Below are 24,113 nucleotides of genomic sequence, written 5' to 3' on the forward strand. Positions count from 1 at the left end.
TATTTAGGTCTTTGTCCCAGCAAAACTCTGTCACAAATAAATGGGAAACCAGATACAGGGAATGACAAACATTTGCACAGCACAGAGGAAGACCAGAAGGGTCTTTTCCTATTGACACTCACTTGGCATCAACAACATCATACAGTTTCTTCAGGAAATTAGAGTCTAGTTGATTGTAATCATTTGTGAGTGTATGGAAGTACACCAGGACATATTCCTTCACTGCAATATGATCCATGACATGGATGAAATACAGAAGAGCCTGAGACAGAAAGAAATGAGATTTCTATTTGCAAAGAACTCTTTCACAGTTGCACTACATCTTAACATGCTTCCTTCAATTCATTCGCAAATCAAGAATCACGAGGCTGGGTGGCATTCTGTTTCAGCTACAAAAGCAAGGTGAACATTCCAAGTCTTCAACTTGACTGTAATAACTTAGATGTCTTTTTTGTCTAGCTGACCTCACACATTGAGATAAATTCTTGCCGTTTCCATGAAAAACTAATTTGACTTGTTATATTCCACTCTTCATGTCTTGGCAGTTATAGAAGCAGGGTAAGTCTCTTTCTTCTTAAGAAAAAGGAGTCCATGTTAAGCCTGTTTTAATAAAATGGTCCAGTTCCTCCCTGAAAAAAGCCACCCCAACACACACAAAGCTTTATAAGGGAATACATTTTAATCTGTCTATAAAAATAGTTTCTATTTAATTTAAGTCTTCTACAGATAAAGTTTCTAGTATTAACACTGAATTACCCTTATAAGCAGACTCTTACATCCTGAACATTCATATTCAACCTACACAACTCTAGTTTTACAAAGCCTTACCTTTTCCATGTCTATCAATGTTACGGGGATATTCCTTCCAACCACCACCATCACTGTGCGGCCACAGTTATCTACACCTACAAAAGAAAGAAAAACATGTCTCTCAACTTCTCTCAGTCATGCCAGCTTTTGGAGTTGCTTCTTTTCAAACCAGGGAGAACCAGCCACAGCTAAGAATTTTTGCAACACATCTTAACAGAGGAAATACGCTTAGAGTAACTGTTCTCACTATACCAGTAGCTATTCTGATCCAAAAAAGGGTGCATCACATTTGAGAAACTTAAGTCTTAAGGACTGCAATTTTAGGTTGCCTGTCTACTCCACATTTACCTAAATCCCAAGTAATAACATGGTTTTTATTTAAAAAAAGAACAACCTTCACTTGCATTTCTACCACCAAAGCGAACTTCTTCCTAGAAATCAAGCTCTAAAATCTAGTGCAGATTCCCAAAGAGTGCATTACAGACCTCCTGCAGCCCACAGAGCCTTGTCTAAGGCAAACGAAAGAATTTAAAATCGCAGCTACTGAGCAGAAAGTATCACACAGCCTTGGTATTTGCACAAAGATCAAGGAAAGCATCTGGATTTTCAGGAGGCCAAAGATAACAGCCAAAGTGCTGGACAGACTTTCTCTGCAGAAACACAGCTATACTTTTGAGAGCGTGACTACTTGCTTGTTTCTTCCCATCATGGTGCAAAGCAGCAATAAGCCACTGGGACTATGGCAAGTTTTTATGTCTGAGTATGATGCTACCTAACGAGTAAAACTGAACTGAAGATTACAGGTTCTCCATCTCTGCCTCTCAGGCGGCAAGGACCTCGCAGCTATTATCTTCCACTAAACTCTCCATTGGGTTATCAAATCTCTCCCTAATCTCCCCATCTACTGAACTCAAGGTTACAAGATGGGCTGCCCATGGTACACAGCCATTAGTACTAGGAGACACATACAGAGGAGAGCAACACAAACCTAACCTGAGGGAAATAAAGCTAGCCATTTTGTTCAGGAAAGCTGTTTTAAAAGTTGCTTTGGTAACTGCTTATTCTCTACACTCATCATCTGAAAGCGACATTCATTTTTTTGTAACAGAAGGGTGGAGATAGTTCTTTTGGTCTGAATTCTCTCATACAGAGCACCTCATGCATTGGCTTAATCTAACAGTACTGATTTACATCTAAAGCTACAGATAATTCAGGATGTGCATGTATCCTCAGATTGTTAAAGCAGAGCAGTTTGGGAGTTTACCACACAGTCTTTCAAAGCCAATCAAAAGAGGATTCCTGCTTTACTGCAGAGATATTGTCTAGTTCTTGGCCAGGCTTCTAGCTTAATAACATGACTAATTTTACATGCAAGTCCAAAGAAAAAATACTTTTATTTTGTATTTTTACTTTAAGACAATATACATCAGTGATTGGTACCCTGAACTTACCTGTCTGGTACAAGGCTTTAAGAGAAGCAATATCAGAGAGGTCTTCAGCTCTTGCCTGACACAGCCAGCGATTGTAACTAGAAAGTTAAAAACATCTGGTCAGATCTAACCCCCCTTTGGATTGGTACTAGGAGCCTCAAGAGGTATATGGCAAGGGAAGGACAAAACAAGCTGTTTCTGACTGAGTCCTCTCTCTAATGCTGTGGTTTTCTGACCTATGGAGCAACTATCAAGTTGTTAAAGAAAGAATTGTTGAGAGAAAAAAAAAAAACAAACCCCAAAACATTTGAGTGTCTTAGTTACATACTCAGTGATTTTCACTGGGGCAATGAATACACACCAACTAGTAACTATAGTAGCATTGCATTTGGGCTGACGAGATCTGAGTTTTTTCCATTTAAATACCTCAGCATCAGTGTTTAAAAATAGGGGGAAAAAGACAATTTCTTTAAAAAGTCTAGAACTCGAACACAACTACGCAGTAACCAGTGTCACATATGGATTCCTCCCCGCCATCTTTGAATGGTGAACAACTTAGTGCCTCATCTGACAAGCCAAGCCAAGCATCATGCCTCAAGAGGACTCCAGCATGGAACTGGCTTCTAAGAAAGCAATCATGCACATTAGGGTTAGCAGGGGAAAGAAAAAAAAGAAAAAAAAAAAAGAGGAGAAAAGCCTCAGCATTCATTTATTTATCTTTCTGTTTTGAAAAACGGAAGAAAAACATTTTGCTACCTGCCCAGAGCCTCATGAGCAAGTGGGCAGTATTGAAAGGAGGTGACCCCACTACAGAACGTGGTGACAAAACAGTGACATCTGGTGGCAAAGAGATAAGGCAGCTGGTCGGATGCACTGGCCATGCTAGCAGGTTCATCACTAGCTTCCTTTTTCCTCCTACTGCCCCTTCCCTTCTCCCTTCAGACCAAAAAGGCTACCACAGCAATCCAGGGTGACATCAGGCTTTATCTGTATTTCCTTGCCAGATGATTAGGCTTTACAGATAACAAGATCATCATAACGGTTGGTCCTCTGAACAGCTAACTGAACACAAAACATTCACACGGACAAGGAAATTCTCACTTCCTCTGATGCTGTTTTTGCAGTGCTGCCTCTGACAACTGTCCCTGAAGGATGAGGCGTCTCTGTTTATCAACGTCTCCCTCCATGCGGGCAAAAGCATGGGAACCAATGAAAGACAAATCTGCCTCCAGACCCTCTTCATCTGAAGCATCTGCAGTAGAAACAAAGGTAATGTAAAATGTTCAAGCTGCGTACAAGACAGCAATGCTGCTGATGGATTGCTATGTATCTCAGTGAGCCAAACCAGTCATCATGCTACAAGCTAACACAAAAAACCTGTAACATGCCATGATGTGGCTCTGATATCTCACCAGTACCACTGACAGATTACAGCATGTGACTGATAACTACGGACTCCCTTAAAATGTTGGCTTGCCTGGAAACTAACTGGGCAAGTCCTAGTCATCAGCTTGTAACAAAGGGATAATGGTTAACTCTCTCAGAAAAACAAGGCCTGAGAGAGTGACTTGAGCTTTACAGCTGTCCTACTTGCCACAGGGGGAAAAATAAGTAGGCAGAGGGACAGATGCTGCAGTTTTATTCAGTTTAGATATACTGTAAAAAAGGCTCACTTTTTGTATCATTGACACTGCTTGAACAGATGCTGTAGAGCTGGCAGTAAACTGAGTTTACATATTTTTATAGTATTGTTTACAGCATGACTGTGTGATGAAATAAAAGAGCACAGGCTCGCTTGATGGTGACAATACCAGAATGCTCCACTGAACTTGATGTCATCAAGGAATATTGCTAAAGCTTCTAGCACTACCTCTCTGGGCAATCTGGATGGGAACAGAGTTTCCCCATTTTAGTGTGACATGCTATAGTAGCAATGGGACAAAAGTGCAGGATTCCGCTATATCCATTTGCTCCTACATATGAAAAAGCAGTAATTTCACAAATTATTAGCTAGTGGTTGAATGCCTCACACTGATCAGCCACAGCTGCAAATACCACTCTAACCAGCAGTTTGGACAGAGGGGGAAAAAACCCCAAAGACTGGGGTCTGATCAGTAGAAGTAGGTACATCATGTATCAAACTGTGGACAGGAAAATTAAGTTGTCTGTATCCTCACTGCATATTCAGCCTTATCCCAACTGGCCATGCAAAAGTAAAAAACCTTTGAAACCCATTCCAAGTTACCTGCTTTTGATAGTTTAAGGCTTTGCCTGAAGAAGTGTAAAACTTTCACAGCACTGCTTAATATGCCCATCTATATAATAAATTGTTTTGCCATATGTATCTCACCTCTTCAACCCTGACATCTAGGCAACCTCTTTATGAACAAACTTCTTCACTGAGCTTTGACAGCCATTTCCCAAACACTGATCTCTGGGTTGATCTAGTTCTTCTATCTTTTGGGGAGTTTCTGCTAGTTTTCATTGAGCATCTACTAGTTTGATGCACATGCTGTATCAACAGAATCTTATCATTTGAGACAACATTTGCTAATATACAAGATAAAAAGGCATTATTGTTAACGGTCTAAGTTAGGGGCTGCACAAGATTCTGCAAAAAACCTGCAAAGGTCCTAAACACTTTGGGAGAAAACTTGCAAACGGAATGAACTACCCCACCTCTCACCCCAAGAAAGAAAAAGACAGAACAACAGCTCTACCACATCCTCTAACCACCTCACTTTACACAACGAGGCAGAAAGCAGAAGTTACTGTTGTGGAACACATGAAGCCAATGAGACAGCTTGACAACTGTAGTCATTATAGCCTGCCTCAGGTGAGGCAGGGTAGGAAAACATCTCTCTGCTTCCCACGTGCCTTTTCTGTTTTTCCATCGACTTTCACACAGAGATACTTATTCCAAAGTTCAGTTAAGAACTCACCATCCGGAACACCTGGCTTTTCAGTAATCCTGATCTGCCGCTCTGGTACTACAGGCTCCCCTTCTGCATTGCCAATATCTGCAGGGAGGTAAGGCAAGGATTGTATCTCTTCTTCCAACGATCTTGGAAAATACAGAGGCAGCAACTTCTGGTAAGTGGCCTACGAATAAGAAAAATGCGTGAAGGGTCTATCACGCATCCTTGTGCTTCAGTTAAGTAACACCTGCCCTTGTAGTAGGGACCTCCTCAGTGGTTTGGAGGCAAAGTACCGCTTCCCTCAATGGCTTCTTTTGGGCTGTTACCCAGAAATAAAGGCAGATAACCTTGATAAAGGTTAACTATTTTTTTTTGCCACACTGGCAAATGCCCTTGAGATGATCCCTGCTTTAACCTGCATAAAATCAGGTAGATTGCAGATACTTTAACTTTAGAATGAAGTTACAATATGCATGGATGACAGGCTTCAGCAAAGGCTGCTTATATTAAAATGCACCACTACACAGATCACCCTTAGTGATCTGACTGGGAAAAAAGAAAAAGTAACAACCAACCAAGACAAACCCTCCCCACATGGGGGAAAATAGTGAAAATCTCTACTGAACATTGCAATACTTCACGTTTTCTCTCCAACTGATCAGCAGTTTTAGAACACCCAACAAGTTAGTTATTTTCCGCATCCAGATGCCACAGAACCAAAACACAGTGTGGGTGTTCTGCCCAGGAACTGCCATTAGCAAGTCTGATATACAAGACAAATCAATATTCAAACTGCTAGCATCTGTCTGAACACATATCATTAAATGTCAAGCTTGTCATTTCAACGAGCCAGTAAGCAATGTTTAAGATGTTTGTAGGTGATCTGTGGGCATGCTAAACTGGCCCTTTTAAAGCACAAGGGAAGCAGCATTGTGTAAAGGAGGAAATCTTGTATGAGGAATTTCCTTTCTGGCTGGCAGATACCATCCAGCACAACTGCATGCTAAAACCTCTAGTACTGGTTCCTTTCCATGGTTCAGTAACATGGAAGCCAGAAGTGGGAAGATTCTGAACATGTCCATAGTGACTGCTAAGAGCATAAACAGTACTGGAAAAGATGCTATGCTAGCAGGAGACAGAATGATGCTGTGGGACCAAAAGCCTATGTGATTTGAAGGGGAAATCCAAATCCAGCTTGGCAATGCAGGAGTTAATACTGCTGCAGAGAAGATCAAACATGCCCATCAATTTTGGTGGAATGAACGTCAAGGTGATACCTCTTCAAGCTCAGAGACTGCAAACACCACCTTCTCCAGAGTCTCTCCATGAATCTCCAGGAACCTTCTAACTGTGCCTGCAAGGAAGAAGATAAAATGTAGTTAGCAAAACAGGAGGAGAAACTTACACACATGACTACAAGTGAGGAAGTCAGAGTGCAGAATGGAGACACATCTCTCTCCTCATACAAAACGGCTCCACAGGCTGTATGCAACTGCGGATTAAGTGGTAGCTGAACACACCAAATGGGTTGTTGGCCATATTGGAAGTTCCATCTCCACTCTCTCCTGCTGCTCACTTTAGAGATGGATACAAAAGAAAAAGTCTCTCTCTGATTTTAGCTTACTAGGTATTCCTCAGTCTGTGGAATGTAATTCTACAGCCCTGCAAAATCAAGCCAAATCTTTCCTTTAGAGAGTCCTGTGCAAATTGTCAAAACCAGACATTCCTAGAACAAGTCATCGTGCCCTAAGTTATCAGGAAAGCAAGATAAGCCAGCTACAGCAGAAGCTGGTACTAGACAGAGTCAGCCACACAAAACCTCTGCGGTCAGCCACGTGAAAGAGGCATATAAAAATTATATTTGTAAATCATGAGAGAATTTATTTCCTCTATTACATTTTTTGGACTCCCCCAAAGCTTTAGCATAATCCAGGGACACAGTCAAGTTCCTAAGCATTTGCAGCTGAGGGGAAAAAAAATATTTTGTAACCAAGCTCCCAGTCAGACATATCCTTGTAGAGATGAGGTCCTTGAGCTGCAATAATCTTGACACAGGTCAGGATTTTCAAGTGCTTTCCTGTCAGACTGCCAAGAGAGAAAGTGTCCAAACAAATAGGTTGGTCTAACAGTATTTTTCAAGAGGCATATAGCCCTACAGAGACGACAGAAGACAGCAATAAAGGAAAGTAGTCTACTCTACAGAGAATACATTAGTGTGAGTTCTTCAAGAAACAGCAGAGGAAAAAAAAAACAAAGAGCTATTTTCAAATACTTCCTGTACAGAAATTCACGTGTAATTTGGTTGACCTGCACCACTACTTTGTGGGACAAATGCAGTTGTGCGGTTCCACAGTAAACAGTTTTCTGAACCTATGTGAGCAGATGTTTTCAGATGTCTCACTCAACAGCCAGACAGCAGAGAAAACAACGGACTAATCTGTTTCTCCAGTGTCAGCACCTCTGCTAAACAGAGGGTAAGAAAGATTTCTCCAGTCAGCCTGCACAGCAAGATGAAAACCCACTCCTTCCGTCTGCAACAACTTTCCTATTGAGCAGGACTACCACGCAGGAAGGTCCAGGGACTGGGTGGTGGTGGTGGAAAGCAGACAGGAGCAGGCCAACAGAAATGAGAAAGTCTAAAAAATAGGGAAAAGTAAGAAGGAGGCAAGTATATAATACTCTTCTCTGACGACTTTTCTATTCTTTAAGTATTTTCAGCCTAGGAAATTTTCTGATTTGTTTTTAGTAGCCTTCATTTTTTTCTTTAATGTAGTTTCCTCTTGAACCCAAACAAGTTTGAAAACTTTTAACATCTACAATGCTTTTTGGTAAGAAGTTCCATAAAACAAATAGTGTAAGCATAAGAACCATTTCCCCTTGTTTGTTCTGAACCTGATTCATACTAGCATTGTTTGAAGGTTCTTATTTTGGGAGACAGTGGACAGCTGATTCCTATTCACCATTTCCATGCCACTCATGAGTTCATAGACACCTATCACACTTCCTTCAAGTTCAGCATATTCCAGTCTGAAAAAGACTTTAGCTTACTTAGCTATTTCTTGCCTTTCCTTATTCTTGTTGACCTCCAACTTCCAGTTCTACTGCATTTTTTTTTTTTTGAATGTGCAGCTTTAAAGGGTGGACAAAAAACAGATTTAGAGTACAACATTCTTAATTTTGTTGTGTCTTACTCAGCTGCTTGTTTTGAACTCCAGTGAGCTGTTGTTTCCATGGAACTACTATAATCTCAAGATTTTGCTACCTAGGATTAGCCCACCATTTTGCATGTGAAAGCAGAAGCACATAGGGGTGGGTCATCAGGGGAAGAATATCACTTTACATTTGGATATGCTGATGACACCAAAATGGCAGATGAAATTCACTCTGTTGCTTGAGGGTCTGTCTACAGCTATTCAACAGTAAGGCCTCATCTTTGCTATTCTGAATAATTTTCTATTACCAGCAAACTCTCTCACCTCACTGTTCAGCATCTTTTCCAGGTTATTAATTAATATATTGAAGACTGCAAGTTCCAGCACAGATTCCCATGGATCTTTACTGACGACCTCTCAACAGAGAAAGCACTGTTTGTTTTTATACTCCATTTTCTGATCAACCACAGAAGGCCTTGCCTTTTTACAGCCTCTAACAAACTACAGCCCCCTAAAAAAAGGTTTCCCATATCAACAGCAGTCTGTCAGAGGCAAGCAATCTGCTGAATACTGCCATCCAGTTTATGTCACTTTCCAACAAACTTACGCAATGCTATGTGGGTTGCATCCTCCAAGGGGTAGCATCTTTTCAGAGAGTTAATGACACAAAATCCTACGGAGCACATTGCCTGTTCCCTGAAATCCAGAAAAAAAGAAACAAATGAATAGATGGTCAGAGGAGAACAAATGTCTGTCAGTACAGTAGATAACAGCAGTACTTTTTTTCCTGCCTCTATGCAGCAGAAACCCTCTTTCAGGTTTTTGCAGGATTCTTTCCTGGTAAGATGTATACATACCACAATTAAGCAGAGAAGGAGGGAACCATTAATGATTCCACACTGTTTCCTCTTGTGTTTGCTCTCAGATTTCTCCTCCTACCTCAGCTATGTTGTTCCTGCAGTTTCTCGTATTCTGAATGAAGAAGTTCTTCCCTCAAGCTCCCTGCAATCCTTTCCAAAATACTTTCCTTCCAGTACAGGATTCACAGTGAGGAGGAGGAGGGGAAAAGAAGGTGCTCTTTATTGCATTCTCCTGTTCCTCCACCTGACCTATCAGTTGTTTTTTTAGAGGTCTGGACACAGACCAAGGTGGCTTCCTCAATCCTAGGTACGATTAGACAATCATTGGCACAGAGAGATACATACTTTAAAATCAGTAAGATGCTTCCAGCAGGGAGCCACATTTTTAGAAGAGTAAAGCAGAGGTGTTGCCAACAGTCAGAGGAGTGTGAGCAAGCTCAGAGCTGGTAGACAAATTCACAAGCCTGAAAAGTTACTCTAGAGAACAGATTGACTGAAAGGCATTCAGAATTCAGTAAGCAGAATTATTAGAATTTTTAAATTGTATTTAACATGTTTCAATCCAGGCCTGACCTTGCTTGTTACTTCTGAGGCAGAACAAAACTGGCACATACTAGAAAGCTTAGCTGTAATCTTGAATATTAAACAGTTACTATTGCACTGTAATGCACCGTCCAGACTTGGAAGAATTGATCTTCCTAGCCCTAAGAAATTGTTAAGTATATTTTCGGACATTGCTCTTGTTCAGATTTTTTTTTTTTTTTGGTGACTGCTACCATTACAACAGCCATCACAGGAGAATAACAGAATACAGGAAAGAACACAGAAAAACAGAAAGAAAAAAACCTGTTAGCTAAGAGGAAGTAGAAAATGCCACAGATGAAAGAGAAAAAACTACAAACCCATCTGCAGCAACTATGGATTTAGAAATAACCTTGCACCCTGACTCAGAATTTTAGATGGCTGTCGTACCAAGGCAGAGAGGCCAAATATATGAACTGATAAAGCAGTCAGATCTGCCTGTGGGTATGTCCACATGGCTGCAGAGACACATGAAGTTGCTGCTTGAGCAAGCTCATTTAAAGCTTTTTGCAGCACAGAACCCAGTGCAATTATCAATGCTGCTTCTCCTCAGAGTAACTGAATGCTGCAGAGCTCTAGCTACACTGTTTCAGGACTTGAATCAGCTCAGATCTCTCTGCACATTTTATCTACACCGCAACACAGATAACAGGCATGAAGTATACCACGAAGCCGCTGATGTTCTCATGTCCTTAACCAAATTCACTATACATGAGAAGATATTCACAGCCATTTGGCCTCTGTGCAGACCCAAGTATCTAGAACAGATGTGCCATGGATGGCAAACCCTCATGTAAGTTGTTGTGTGCTTACTTTGCAAGCTGCAGGACATTGCGGTAACAGCTGTATAGAGAACTCTCGGCTGCGGTGCGATACCGGCTTTTGTATTTGGGTCCCACTGTGTGAATGATGAAACGTGCAGCCAAATTAAATCCTTTGGTGAGTTTAGCCTCGCCTGTCCTGCACCCTGAAAAAAAAAAACCAAAACCAAACCACAAGGATAAATGTCAATGTCATGATAAGAAAGCTAAAAGCATTCAAGTCCTTGACTTCCTCCAGAGTCAGACAACTCCACTTCATATATAGAAGTCAGTATTTTAGACATCAAATACTAAGGATGGAATTCTATCTTGTAACAGCTGCTTAGTATCACCTAGTCAGGTTGAGGATGCAAGAGGTGCGCTCACTCCTCTCAATTTTGAACCTGTGCATATAAGGACAAACCAGAAATTGCTAGATATGCTGTCTTAATCGCAGTGCTTACTAAGCTACATACAAAGCCAAAGGGAGAAATGATTTAACAACGCGCAGAGAACTGAGGCACAAGTATGCTATACAACCAGCAATAAAAAGTCCTTCTAAATTTAACAACTTGGTTTGGGGAGATTGCTTTTTGGATGAAAGGACTACAAGTCTCCTTAATCAAATCCACCAGTGTTGGCAAAGCTATAAAAATGAATAGATCAAGCACTTGTTTCATCTACACTCCAGCACAAGGTAGCTTGCTTTGTTTTGCAATTTTCCTCATGTCCGCAAGGCAGAAATAAGATTCTCATGGAGATCATACTTTCTTGACAGACTAGACTAGTCTTTAGGCAAGGAAGTTCAAGCAACATATTTGTTACATTCACAGCACCCTCCAGTTACATACTCTAGGATCATGTACTGCATGCCAGCATACTTTACATCTATACATCTTTTTGGTTTTGACTGCCCTTTGGTTATCCCCTGCAAGTTACTCAGACTTAATTCCTGCGATTTTTCGCAAGGGAAATCAGTTTGTCAGAACCTTCGATGACATCCGTAGACCCCTCTATTCCCTTCAGTTTGTCAATACATTAGTGATAGTGAAAAATCCAGGAACAGCTACTGTGTTTAAAGTCTGTTTTTAATTCGGCACCTGGAAGAAAAGTCTGCTAACTCTCCCCTTCTTCACCCAAGTCTAGTCCGTTCCAGTTCTGGATAGCTGAAGAAGTACTTCTAGTCTTTCTCTTTCCCTGCCCTCAAAGACAAGTATTTTCCACCTTCTTCCTTCTGCTTGTACAGCTGCAGTTCAGCTTTCTGATCTGGCTGAAAACTAATATTTTCACAGGATTAGCTTTCAACCTGATCTTATAGGTTGCTAGTGCCCACGAAAAGGAATGAGATGCGAACAAGTGGCTGTGACCACCCTTCTGGCAGCAGCACTGCAGGAGCTTGGCTTAAGTCAACCATGAAGCTGCCCACTGAATAGGAGCATTCACCTCTCCCACTCCACTCTGTTCCTCGTGGTGCTCAGGCAGGCTATCAGCCTGCATGAAAGCGTATTTTATGGCAAGAGACATTCCAGGTTACGAATCTCTCTTACTCAAAACTTTAAGCATGTCTTTTTAATGGCAAGAACACATTGCCTCTAAGCCAACATCTTGTAAACTTTTTAATCCAGTAAATCACATTGTTAGCTTCTATAGACCTCCACCTTATTTCTTCTGGGTTAATCAGAAGGAATATAACAGCATGCTAAAACTAAGCATACTCTTCTGAATTACTGCACATCTTCTAAGACACCGCATCTCAAGAGAGCCACTAAATAAGCACAATATGGAAAAAGCAGAAGCTAAAACTGAAACACTTAATATATCAGATATCAAGTTACTATTCTTCCTCTGTGGTCCATCCAAGTCACACAACTTGAAAAGAGCAAGCAAAGGCCAGTAGGAAAAACTGTCTTGTGAAAAAGAATTAAGCAAGTTTGACTGAGGCATAGTTGTGAATTCAGTAGGGAAACTAATAAATTCAGACCACCAGATGTAGCATCAGTAATCTCTAACTATACTTACATCACACTTAGTACTTGCCAATGCCTTCTGCCTGGAGATCTCTATAAAATTTCTAAAACTAAGATGAGCAGCAAGTATTATTCCTATTTTAAGATACAGGATGAGGTGAGCTAGTAGAGTGAGCTGCACAGGTCAAGGTCTGTGGCAAAACTGGGAACAAAGGCAAGACCTTATTTTTTTATCTGGTGAGATTTCAAACATTAGAACAGCTTGTCTCCGAGTTTAAAATGGAAAGTCTGAATCCTCCATATGATGTGTGCAGCAGAGAAAAAGTCTCACTGGAGCTGGAAGACTACTATGCATTGCTGTTACAGAAGGTCTTTATTAGACTGCAACAAGTATGTGTTGATAGGCCAGCATATATCAATAACACTTCATCTGCAAGCCTGGGCCCTTGGCTACAGTATTCCTGTGTGAATCAAAACTACACTCTGTTCCCAGGAATGCACAAGTTAACTGAGCCTTTAAAAAAGCACAGGCCTTTAAAAGGTCAGCACATCACATGCTTTAAGATCACGATTTTTCTTGGATTCTATGAAGTATGAATATATACCAAGCAGCAGGAATAAAGCAGGAGAGAACTAACTGAAAAACACAACTGCACCCATTTTACGGCTTTAGAGCAAAGACCATACATTTTCACTTCTTCCCAAGAACATTCTCCTATGAAAAAAAGTTCAAAGTTCAATGGGAAGGATTGCAAAAAGGAGGTAGAGCTGACAGAAGAATCATAAATTAATTTCTTAACTAAGCTCCCTTCCGCTAAAGTGACAAACACATTAAGGGTGCACGAGCGCCAAAGCTGTAACCCACTCTCTCTTTCCTCTCCCACACAACATGCCAGTATAGTGTCACAGAAGAACTGGTTTCTGAAAAGCTTGTCACAAGATTAAAATGAAATTATCACATATACAGAGTCATGAACCTGCAGAACGCATTACAGAGAGAAGACATCAGTGTCATCACAGGGGTAGAGAATGAAAAACTACATATCAACTCAGCATGGTAGAGGGGAATTTAAGCTAAGCCCAACTTTTACAAATAACTCCCTACAGAGCTGACAGATCTCAGATTTTAAGGATTCCTTGAAACGTTGTCCCTCTCTTTCCACCCCACTCTGCACACAAGAAACTCAAGTTTATTTTAGAAGAGTTCTGGCATACATAGCGGGGTCCTAACTATTCTACAACATCTGCTGTATTTTAACAGTTGTTCCCACCTGAAGGGCACACTGACTTTTCCCTCTCCTACAAAATGGTTACTCTTCCTCCTGTTTTACTTCCAGGTTACTCATAAAAAGCAAGCTGAATCAGCAAAACACGATTTTATAAAAACAGAGGCGGTCTATTCACTTGTAGTTTAAGCTATTGAGGGTTTGTATTAGAAACATTATGGCTCTTCTATCCGTTTTGTTACTGCACGATAAGGAGATAGAGCTGTTAGGCAAGAGAGTGAGCAGTCCTACTCAGGGATCAGCTGGGTCTCAAAATTCAGCTCAGTACCATAGTTACTAGAAACATGAATTCTTAACTGCAAACTATATCAGACTTCTGTATAACCTTTGATAACTATAAACTCTTCATTCCTCACACACAACATAAGGAAAGTCTTTATCTAACAAGGACTGGAAATAAAGTTGATCATTTGCAAATTTCATTATCAGCCATAAACCCTGCTAATAAAGAATCTAGGTGAAGAAAATCTCATCCATTTCCAGAACAGCTGTCCATCAGGGATGGTCTTGTGACTTTCTAATGAAACCTTTTGTTGTGCAGAAGATGCAATGAACTGAACAATTTAAGTGGTCAACTGAGACTTTACTTAGACATGCAGCGTTTTATCAATCTGTTATTGTCATAGTTTCCTGAAAGACTGTGTGTGTATATTAATATACACAAAGCGTATATTAGAACGCACTTAATTTCTGCAATGGTGAACTTCAGTTCCTGTCTTCCACAGTGTATACGCACTGAACAGGATAAGAGAAAAATCCAAAGGTGTACAAGACTGGCCCCTCCAGTAAAAGCTCTGATAAGCTAGCTACTCTAAGAGGCTTCAGAAAACAATGGGAATTCTCATATTGCAATGTAAGGGTTCACAACTTGAATACCTGCCACAGATTTTAACGATCTGTAACCTGAATGGCAAAAGAGAAGAGGCTAGTTTGGTGTCTGTTTCCTCTATTTATTTCACATTAACACCAGATGTTGAGGGGAAAAAAAAACAACCCACACTATGCCTTGATTTTAGTTTATGCCCAAATTCTAATGCTTTGTACTATGCAAGGACCGTAGATTTCAATAAGATAAAAACGTCTCCAGCCACTTACCTTTGAGCTTCTGGAGTTCATCTCTCAGGTCAGGCCCAGCATGCATGAATATACTTTCAGATACTGGATTCTTATCAGTGAGAGACTCATTACTGGTGTTTACTATGGCTGTGCAGTTCAATAACGCTACATCTCCTTTCCTGAGGAAACAAGGAAGCAGGTTATTGCAGGCTAAATGTACAATTAAGCAGGATATTCTCAAATAAGTGCTGACAAGCAAGGAAATGCCAAGTTAAAGGAAAAGCATTAACAGTACTCCAGTGCCCACATAGCGTAGCGTACCCTGACATGCTCACCATGCAGAATCATCCTTTGCCTCTAACTGATGAAAAAGATTGCATGCAACCCGTCATTTCCTCAAAAACTCCCAGCCTCAACGGTAACTTAGTGATGTAAAAAAGACAGTGTTGTAGTTGTACGTAGGGCAGTTTAACTAGCAGAACATGCGAAGCAGTGTGCTAAACTGATAGAGTGTAATGTGTTCCAAAACACCATGTATTCTCTCTTGGAGACAAGAGGACAGTCCTCGTGGTATATTAATTTCAAAACTTCAACAATTTTTTCAATGTACTTTTTTCAGTTTGCATACACGCTATTCAGGGCACCTTACTGCTACTGCTCCTTCTCAGACCACTGAGGATCTAGAGTGACACCGCAGCTAGACAAGTTTTCATTGCTTTTGTTCCGAAATTGTGAACCCGCAATTTGATCATGTTCATTCTGCTGTTCAAGGATCAGACATGCAGAAGATAAACAAAGCAGAGATGCATAAGAGACAATGGAGTAGCAGAACTCTGACCTGCTTTTTGTCACAGCAGCAGCCATTAGAGATTTTGGGATCAAAGAGCATAGGAAGGGAAATAAAGATTCCCACACACAGGGAGAGATTCAAGTAACAGTTGAAATTGCACACATTTATTACACCCGAGCCCAAGTCATAAAGAGATGTTTAACCTTATACTTCTCTCTCTCTTTAATTAATCAGGTTCAGGAAATCCATGAACAGTCCTATTTCCTTCATGTATTAACCAGAAAGACGTTCAGGCTGATCCCTGAATCTGTGTCCCTGAGAAATCCTTTTCTCTTCACATTGATTAACAAAGAGTTACTCATCTAGAGAGCAGGTTCAAGTATCTGAGTTACAGGAAAGAAAAACTGATGGAGTAAGTTCACCTCAGCACACTGTACTTTATCAATAGATTTTGGCAGAAAAACATGGAGACAGAACACACAATATGGGGGGGAGGGGAGGGGAAGCCCAAAGCAAGCCACTAGAACCACATGAAAGAAAGAAATACTGATCAAAACCAGAAAAGTGAAAGCAGAATAAAGCCAGCAAAGAAAGAAAAAACCTAGTAGACAGCAAGTATATTTTTTAAAAATTCAAAACAACTTTGATAAAAGTGCCCAATTAGGTTTTGATGTTAAGCGTACAGTATGACAGTAGAAAGTACAGCTTCAGTCGGCTGCATCAAGGAATGTCTATGAACATGCAAATTACAACCTATGGTGGAGCAAATCTCAGACTTGCAGATTTACAGTGAACAAAAAGATTACTTTCTTCCTAGACCTGTAATGTTTGATTCAAGAAAAGAGGGCTTGAAGGCTTTATTCTATAGCAGTGATTGTTATACGAGGCAATTGGATCCCGCAATAAATGGAGAAGAGGTGGCAAACACACCAGAGCCATATGCAACTTACCATAAGATTATTTTTGCATTGATGTCTTTCCTGTAGGGAAAAGGTGATCTAACATCATCTTGAGCTTTTTCAACAGGATTTTGGTGAGGGTCCAGCTGCTTAGCCTCATAGGCATCAGTCCAGCCTGGCAGACTGTCAACATCCACAAATTGGGAAGGAGCACCCAAGGGATCCATGGAATGGAAACAACAACTCCTTTCCTCTGCTAACTTGTCACACTCCAATTCTCACTGGAGTCTTCCAGGTGCTTTAAAGGAAGAAAATCAAACCAGGTCACCAGCTGTTCACCAAAAGGGATTCCTATAAAGCCAGACCTTTCACAAGAGCGCAGTGCAATTACAGGTACCAGAAAACAGAAAAACAGATTTCCAATTCAGTCGCTCCCTTTCTGTTTTATTATCTGTATGCAAAAAGGCAATGCAAATACTTGCAGGAAGACAAACCTTTTCCAATAGTGCAAGATGAAAACACCTTCTCTATTAAATTGGTCCAACTGGCTTGTGCATTTCAAAAATGCTGAAAACAAATTTGCAAGTGTAGAAAGGACCTTACTGTTTCTGAAAATTATTATTTCTTTATCTAAAAAAAAAAGCAAATTTGTAGCAGGGTATGTATAATCTATCCCTTCAGAGATTTTAGTCTAGCCCTGGGTCATACTTTAAAACAAAACCAAAAAACCCAAAAGAAAATACACAACCTCCCAAACCACCACAACCCCAGAAACCCTAAACACAAACAAGCCCTTACAAACAAAGCAATGAAAACATCCTCCCTCTCCCCAAATTGTACAACCCTTGCAGTTCAGTGCATTCCAAAGCACTGCAAATAAAACTTACAGTTGCTTAGTTCTTACAATCATGCACATAGGCACAAAACTCCTTCACCCAAATAGGTTTTGCAAGAAATGGAGCAAAGCTGTAAATTTGAATGCTGGCCCAACGAACTTGCAGGCTGAACTCTGCCATCTAACTTTTTTCTTGTTTTGTTTTAAAAGGCTGAGATGACGCTCATTGCTAGATTAAGACTCAAACTCGCCGAAACATACTGTTCAATTGCCACCACATAACACCTAGGCTACCACATTTTGACTGTAACTACTAAACCATACTAGTGAATTAAGCTAGCACAAATGCACTCACATAAGTAACTTCAGTTTGCCACATACAAACCTACTATTTAACCTTTTTCACAGGTTCGTAGCCGATAAGAATTTTGAAAAGATAGCACCCACAAGTGGCAATTCTGGAACGTGAATTGTGAAGTATATTCATTAAAAAAGAAGCCCCAAACCAAAACAACCAAACATCCAAACTCAAACTGAGGGATAACAAAGGCTGACACTAGGACAAAGACAGCTGTAAGAGCATCTAAATAAGATTTTTTTGCTGTGAAGAGCTGGGAGAAAGGCACTGAACAAGAAGGTAAGAGTGGTCAGACTGGCTCCAACCAAAAGCTCATCTACGATGGTGTTGATAGCATATGTCCATACATTTCATGTGGTTTGTTCAAACTTTTATGGTTTTAATATTTTGTACCTTCTATGAAAACTGGTTTGCTGCTAGATGACTGTGTAAATGAGATTTGATAAATGATCATATATTAACATTATGGTTGAAACAATAGACAAAGGGTAACCAGGGAGATAATTACAAAAGTGTAGTCAAGTGATTAACTAGTAATTATTCATAAGTTTTGGAGTTCTTTGCTCTTATGACTAGATGTTCCTGTAGGCTAGATGAGAACAACGTTGAAACTGACCACATGTGATTGGAACTGCGTTAAGCTTCAAGATCAAAGAACAAGAACAAAGACTTCAAGGACAGCCAGCAAGAACCTCAAATGGGTCGGTGGTCACAAAAGCAGCCCTTCGACTCAAAGGGATCCTGCGTTGCACAGGATCGGATGTAGGCAGTACTGCGATAATCAGTTATAATTGTTTTTGTGTAGATGTATGCTAATCTGATTAATATGCAATTAGTTATTCTATATAACCTGTTTGTGCTAAAGCTGTGGTACGCACGTTAGGCGGAATTATCCCCCGTGCACCCAGCGCTGCAATAAAGAATGCCTGCTTTCTAAAACTCCAAAACGAGTCTCAGAGAGTTTCTTCGACCGGCTTTTTGGTACCAGCGTCTTCCCTCTGACGAAGAGCCTCAAACGGGGGCCTAGGCGCGACGGTAAGAGGCAGGCAGAAGAAGAGGGGTGCACATAAGCTCCTCATGGATATCCCCCCCCCCCCCAAAATCTGTTGCCCGGGGCCTCCTGCAGCAAAGGCAGGCCCGCCACGCTGAACAAAGAGCCCCCCCCCCCAAAAAAAACCCCAAAACCAAAACCAAACCCCGCGGGTGGGCCGTCGTACCCCTACCCGTGAGGAGAACGCTGTCTCTCCCGCCTCCTGCAGCCGGTAACCGGCACCGCCGGGGGTGAGGCCGGCGGGAGCGGTCAAGCGGCTTTCCCACCCCCCAGCTCCTATCTGAGGGGAACCGGCAGCAACAACGGCAGCTTCCCCCCCCGGAACGACCGCGCAGTAACTCACGGGCAGGCCCCGCCGCCTCCAGCCCGGCCCGGTCAGAGGGTCTCGGTCGACGCCGGTTCGGCGACATCACCCAGAAAAACGGAGAAGCCTCCGCGCCCTTCCGCTTCCGGGAGTAACCCCGCCCCTGCGCTATCACTGCCTTCATACGTCACTTCCTCCCCCGGTGCCTCGTCCGGCGCGCTTCCGGCGTGTGAGGGAGCACGCGCGGCGGCCGTTTGTAACGGCCGGGACGCGTTTTCCTCAGCGTTTTCCCGCCGCCATAGCTCGGTTCATCCCCTCAGCACCGCCATGGGCCTCACCCGGCAGTACCTGCGGTACGGGCCGGCCGCGCTTTTCGGGTTGGTGGGTAGCGCCAGGGGTAACGCGGCCTTCGTGGCCCTGCGAGGTGAGCGGGGCCGCTGCGTGGCCGTGCCGGCCTGCGAACACGTCTTCGTGTGGGATACGCGGAAAGGAGAGAAGGTGAGAACGATACCCGGTGAGCTGGTGGAAGAAACTTTGTGAGACTCGTTTTGGAGTTTTAGAAAGCGGGCGTTCTTTATTGCAGCGCTGGGTGCACGGGGGATAATTCCGCCTAACGTGCGTACCACAGCTTTAGCACAAACAGGTTATATAGAATAACTAATTGCATATTAATCAGATTGGTATACATCTACACAAAAACAATTATAACTGATTATCGCAGTACTGCCTACATCCGATCCTGTGCAACGCAGGATCCCTTTGAGTCGAAGGGCTGCTTTTGTGACCACCGACCCATTTGAGGTTCTTGCTGGCTGTCCTTGAAGTCTTTGTTCTTGTTCTTTGATCTTGAAGCTTAACGCAGTTCCAATCACATGTGGTCAGTTTCAACGTTGTTCTCATCTAGCCTACAGGAACATCTAGTCATAAGAGCAAAGAACTCCAAAACTTATGAGTAACTACCTCTACTAGTAAATTACCTGGCTATACTTTTGTCTGTTGTTTCAATCATAGTGTTAGTACAAGATCTCTAATAATTATTTACCAAATCTCACTTTTACAGTCACCTAACGGCAAACCAGTTTCCACGGCTGGGACAAAATATTAAAACCATCAAAATATTTAGACATACCATACAGAATATATGGAAATATGCTATCAAGAGCGGGGTTTTCCCCTGTAGCCCTCCCTGGGGCTTTGGGGGGTGGTGAGGATGACGGAGGGGGGGGTGTGTGTGTAGTGTGGGCTCTTTTGGACCACCTGAAGCAAAGGTACTGGTGTTAGTGGGCTACGTTTTAAGGTACTGGTGTTAGTGGGCTACATTTTAAGGGAAATGTCACCTCTACAGCTTCCCCCTTTCTCTGTAGTCTCAGCACACCTTTGGGTTTGCTGGTGGTGTGAGTCTGCAGCTCTGGGTGCGGCCTGGCTGAATGGCACTGTTGATCCTTTGAGATTTGTCTTTGGTAGCTCAGCTGGGGAAGAGTGATGGCTGTGACTGTAAAGCTGTTCTCTGTTTAGCTGGTGAGCAGCAGCAGCACTGTGTGAAAGTTGTGGGATGAAACGGGGAATGTCGTGGAGTTTGTGTTTTGCCTGTGGAACCGGGCTTCCCATGTGAAAGTTGTATCCCTTAGGGGGGTTGTGAGCTATAACTTTAAGGACTTTGCCACAAGTTTACTCCTGTCAGATTCTGAAATCATTGTAAGTATTGCTGTCTGCTACAAACTGAATTCAGGGTTTGCTTTACAGCCCCTACAGTGTTGACTGCTGGTGTGTTGTTTCGGAGATGGTTTTTATCATTCTCAAGTTCTCGTGCGGTCTGTGGAAAAGCAGCTCTGTCCTATACCTGAGAAAAGGCCAAGCAAGAGAGGATGAGTCAGGAAGAAGTTTTCAGACTTTACTCTCAAACAATGTTCCTTGCCCTCTGGCACTTCAAATGCAGGGGCAGAAATTTGGGCTTCTGAGTTCCAGGCCTCATTCTGCACCAGTTTCCTGTTTGATTATGAGAAATTACTTCTCTCCTAGCTGCTGTCTGCCTTGTAAAATGGGGCTAATGACACTGTATTTGCTGCAGGGAGCTGAAAAATAAACTTCTAAAGTAGCAGAAGCACTCAGTTGGAAGTTCAGTAGAAGAGCAGAGTGTATTCTTGCTGCTGTGCAAGTATCTGACTCTGACATGTCATTTATCAACATTATACACGTTTTGTCTCTTAAAAATTGCAGGTTCTTATCCTTAAGGGTCTCAAGCAGGAGGTCAGTTGCCTCTGCCCCTCTCCAGATGGGTTGCACTTGGCTGTTGGGTATGAAGATGGATCAATCCGTGTTTTCAGCCTCCTAAGTGGAGAAGCGAATATCACTTTCAATGGACACAAGGCCGCAGTTACAGCCCTGCAGTATGATCATCTGGGTGGCCGGCTGGTATCTGGCTCAAAGGTGAGGGTTGCACATCTGGAGGACAGCTGTTTCATAGAGATGTTCCATGGAGAAGGCTGACCTGCACTAAAATGTTTGGTATTTTAAGTGAGCTGTGTGGCCTCTGCCTATAGGCAGAGAATAGCAGTGAGAGGAGTTAGGGCTGCAAGACAGGGATGGAATTGGGGAGCCTAGGGCTGGGAGATGAGCAGGGGCTGCAGGGCAGGAGAGGGGTGCTAACAGAGCTGTTAAAATGAAGAAGCTTGTGATGTCAGGAATAGCAAAAGCGACTCAAGCCGGGGCAGAGATGCATTTATTGGTCTGAATGTACCTTTGGGGAAGGCATGTCACTTGCATTAATCACCCCTGACGTTCAAATTCAGAGTGAGAAGGCGTGCTCTCAGATAATCTTTTCAGTCTCATAGCAGAGGTAGATGTTTTGCAGAGACAAATGCCAGTCCCACGGAGACACTCTGTCTGTTTCAGGATACAGATGTCATCGTGTGGGATGTCATCAATGAGAGTGGCCTGTACCGGCTGAAAGGACACAAGGATGCTGTCACTCAAGTCCTTTTCTTGAAGGAGAAAAACCTGTTGGTCACCAGGTGAGCCAGGTGAAGCGTAGTGGTCAATCAGGAGAGCAGCCATGGTTTTACTTGCAATTTAGACATCCTAGGTGCTACAGCTGTTTGTATTTTCCTTCTTGACTCATGAAATCTCAGACCCACCAGCATCTTAGATGATCATATTGGAATATGATTTTTTCACATCCACATATTTCTTAAGTCTGGTGCCTGAATCCAAATGTGGTAAGCGGAACTGAAATGGCTATCCTGAAAAGTAGTGTTTGGAAAAGGGTTTAACTTGCTGGTAAAATTTTTGTAACAAGAGGTAGTGAGTATGTGTTCATTATGTATGTAACTATTTTTGCTGTGTATCTTGAAGAATTAAGCAGACTTACCTTCTGTCTGTGTAATTCACACAGCAATGTGACAGAAAAATTGCTTCCTAGTAAGCTGTAATTATAGGAATTAATTAAAAGATGATAGATGGTTTTTTGAGTTGGTTTTCAGTTATGCAGCATGAGCTGCTAGTTGACTTTAATAATAAGCGGTTGACAGAAGATGCTCTTGCTCAAATATCAGTCAATAATTTTTTATTTATTAATACGCTATCCAATAGCTTAGTAAAAAAGTGCATGCAACCAGTTCAGTGTAAAATTAGAACAAGTTTCTTGTGCTTTTTTTGTTGTTTCAAATGGAAAAAGTAGTATTTTGTTTGTTTGGTAGATGATGCCTGTTTCTTAATACAATTTCAAGTCTTTGCAGGTCAACTTTAGAAATACTTCTTAATTCTCTCAGTAGCTAAATTGAGATAAAGAATTCCTCTCCTTTTTTTTTTTAGTTTATTATCAGAGTAGAGATGTTATCCTGTTATTCTGGAGATGCAAAGTTTTACTTCCTTACTTTAATTGGTTTTTTTTTTTGCCCAAGCAGCTGACTGCAGTCTTTTGTGTACAGAATTTCTTGTGATATTTTCATATGTCCAATTTACAAGTACCTTTGAATCATACGCAATGAAAGAGATAGCCTAACAGTAAATATCACTTGTAATCAGATTTTTTTGGTCCTGAGGGAGCTTAGTAGTGCAACGAGTTTTATATTTTGATTTAGTTGAAACTTATTGAGGAAAATAGGCTCTAACAAAGTTACCAAAAAATAAAGTAAGTATTAATTGTTGTAGGTTGTACTGACAGAATCTGTATAAATGTTGAAATTGCTTTTCTTGGGTGCTCTTGTAGTATTGGGGTAGCATAACATAACCAGAAATGTGTTTTCAAGGAGATCTAATCCTGTGGGGTCTTTGAAGGACTGAAACAGCTGTAATTCTCCATTAGGAGGAGCAGCTCCAAATCACTGTTCAAAACGAAGGAATCTGCTTTTCTTGTAGCCTGGTCAATGCACAGGCATGGCACACATTGCAAATGGGGAGGAGGGTTTTAGAGGCAGCTTCAGAATTGATCAGTACTTTGCTCTTAGTGTTCTCACCCTAAGTAAAGAGTAGTGTTCTCACCCTAAATAAGTGAGAAAGGAAGCTGTGTGACACGGGGGCTTGCAGCTGAATCCAGAGGAGGAAGCATTTTTCAGTGACTTGCTAGATACCTTTTTGCAGCGCCTTTGTATTGCTATACTTCATTCTTGCATAGCTTGCGAAATTCAGTGTCTGAGCAGCTGCTCTGCAACGTGTTGTTGCACGTTTTGGATTTTTTGTATTTCTACCACTTTTCTAAGCATGTGAGTTCTGGCAATCTTTCCTCATGTCTTGAGTTTTTCTTTGTTCCAGTGGCAAAGACACATTGGTGAAATGGTGGGATCTGGACACCCAGCACTGCTTCAAAACTCTGGTTGGACACCGTACTGAGGTAAAGAGGATGTGTGGGGAGCTGTTGGGGTGGAGGGACTTTGCATTACATGCTATGGCTCACTTTGTGCTTTCCCTGCTTTCAGGAGTTGTAAACTGTCACTGTGATACATTTTGCTTGTCATTAGGCTTTAGGGATGAGCAAATGAGAAACTTCCAAACTTTCCAGGAGCTGTCATCAATGTGCA

General features: G+C 41.8%; 2 protein-coding genes across 9 annotated transcripts in view; one reads left to right on the forward strand and one right to left on the reverse strand.

Moving 5' to 3' along the window:
• Nucleotides 1–19,240, reverse strand: part of GDAP2 (ganglioside induced differentiation associated protein 2) — a 34,144-nt gene extending 14,904 nt beyond the window's left edge. For 6 of the 7 annotated variants that reach the window (XR_774327.1, XR_774326.1, XM_010567505.1 and 3 more), the window contains exons 1-11: nucleotides 19,138–19,240; nucleotides 16,602–16,848; nucleotides 14,901–15,040; nucleotides 10,566–10,719; nucleotides 8,918–9,006; nucleotides 6,436–6,512; nucleotides 5,183–5,342; nucleotides 3,342–3,492; nucleotides 2,262–2,338; nucleotides 829–905; nucleotides 123–262 (exon numbers count right to left, since the gene is read on the reverse strand). Coding sequence is in view for 5 of the 7 variants with exons in the window: in XM_010567505.1 (XP_010565807.1) it covers nucleotides 123–262; nucleotides 829–905; nucleotides 2,262–2,338; nucleotides 3,342–3,492; nucleotides 5,183–5,342; nucleotides 6,436–6,512; nucleotides 8,918–9,006; nucleotides 10,566–10,719; nucleotides 14,901–15,040; nucleotides 16,602–16,777 (1,241 nt within the window). In the remaining 2 variants the exon portion in view is untranslated. Of the gene's footprint in view, nucleotides 1–122; nucleotides 263–828; nucleotides 906–2,261; nucleotides 2,339–3,341; nucleotides 3,493–5,182; nucleotides 5,343–6,435; nucleotides 6,513–8,917; nucleotides 9,007–10,565; nucleotides 10,720–14,900; nucleotides 15,041–16,601; nucleotides 16,849–18,966; nucleotides 19,047–19,137 lie in introns of those variants that run through there. The other variant, XM_010567504.1, reaches the window with a different exon arrangement.
• Nucleotides 19,241–19,326: 86 nt separating this feature from the next.
• WDR3 (WD repeat domain 3) overlaps nucleotides 19,327–24,113 on the forward strand; it is a 29,835-nt gene continuing 25,048 nt past the window's right edge. For both annotated transcript variants that reach the window (XR_774328.1, XM_010567510.1), the window contains exons 1-4: nucleotides 19,327–19,596; nucleotides 21,316–21,525; nucleotides 21,991–22,109; nucleotides 23,848–23,926. Coding sequence is in view for 1 of the 2 variants with exons in the window: in XM_010567510.1 (XP_010565812.1) it covers nucleotides 19,426–19,596; nucleotides 21,316–21,525; nucleotides 21,991–22,109; nucleotides 23,848–23,926 (579 nt within the window). In the remaining variant the exon portion in view is untranslated. The remainder of the gene's footprint in view (nucleotides 19,597–21,315; nucleotides 21,526–21,990; nucleotides 22,110–23,847; nucleotides 23,927–24,113) is intronic.

The sequence above is a fragment of the Haliaeetus leucocephalus genome, unplaced genomic scaffold (assembly GCF_000737465.1).
Source record: "Haliaeetus leucocephalus isolate CR32 unplaced genomic scaffold, Haliaeetus_leucocephalus-4.0 Scaffold228, whole genome shotgun sequence".
In the NCBI taxonomy this organism is placed as follows: Eukaryota; Metazoa; Chordata; class Aves; order Accipitriformes; family Accipitridae; genus Haliaeetus; species Haliaeetus leucocephalus.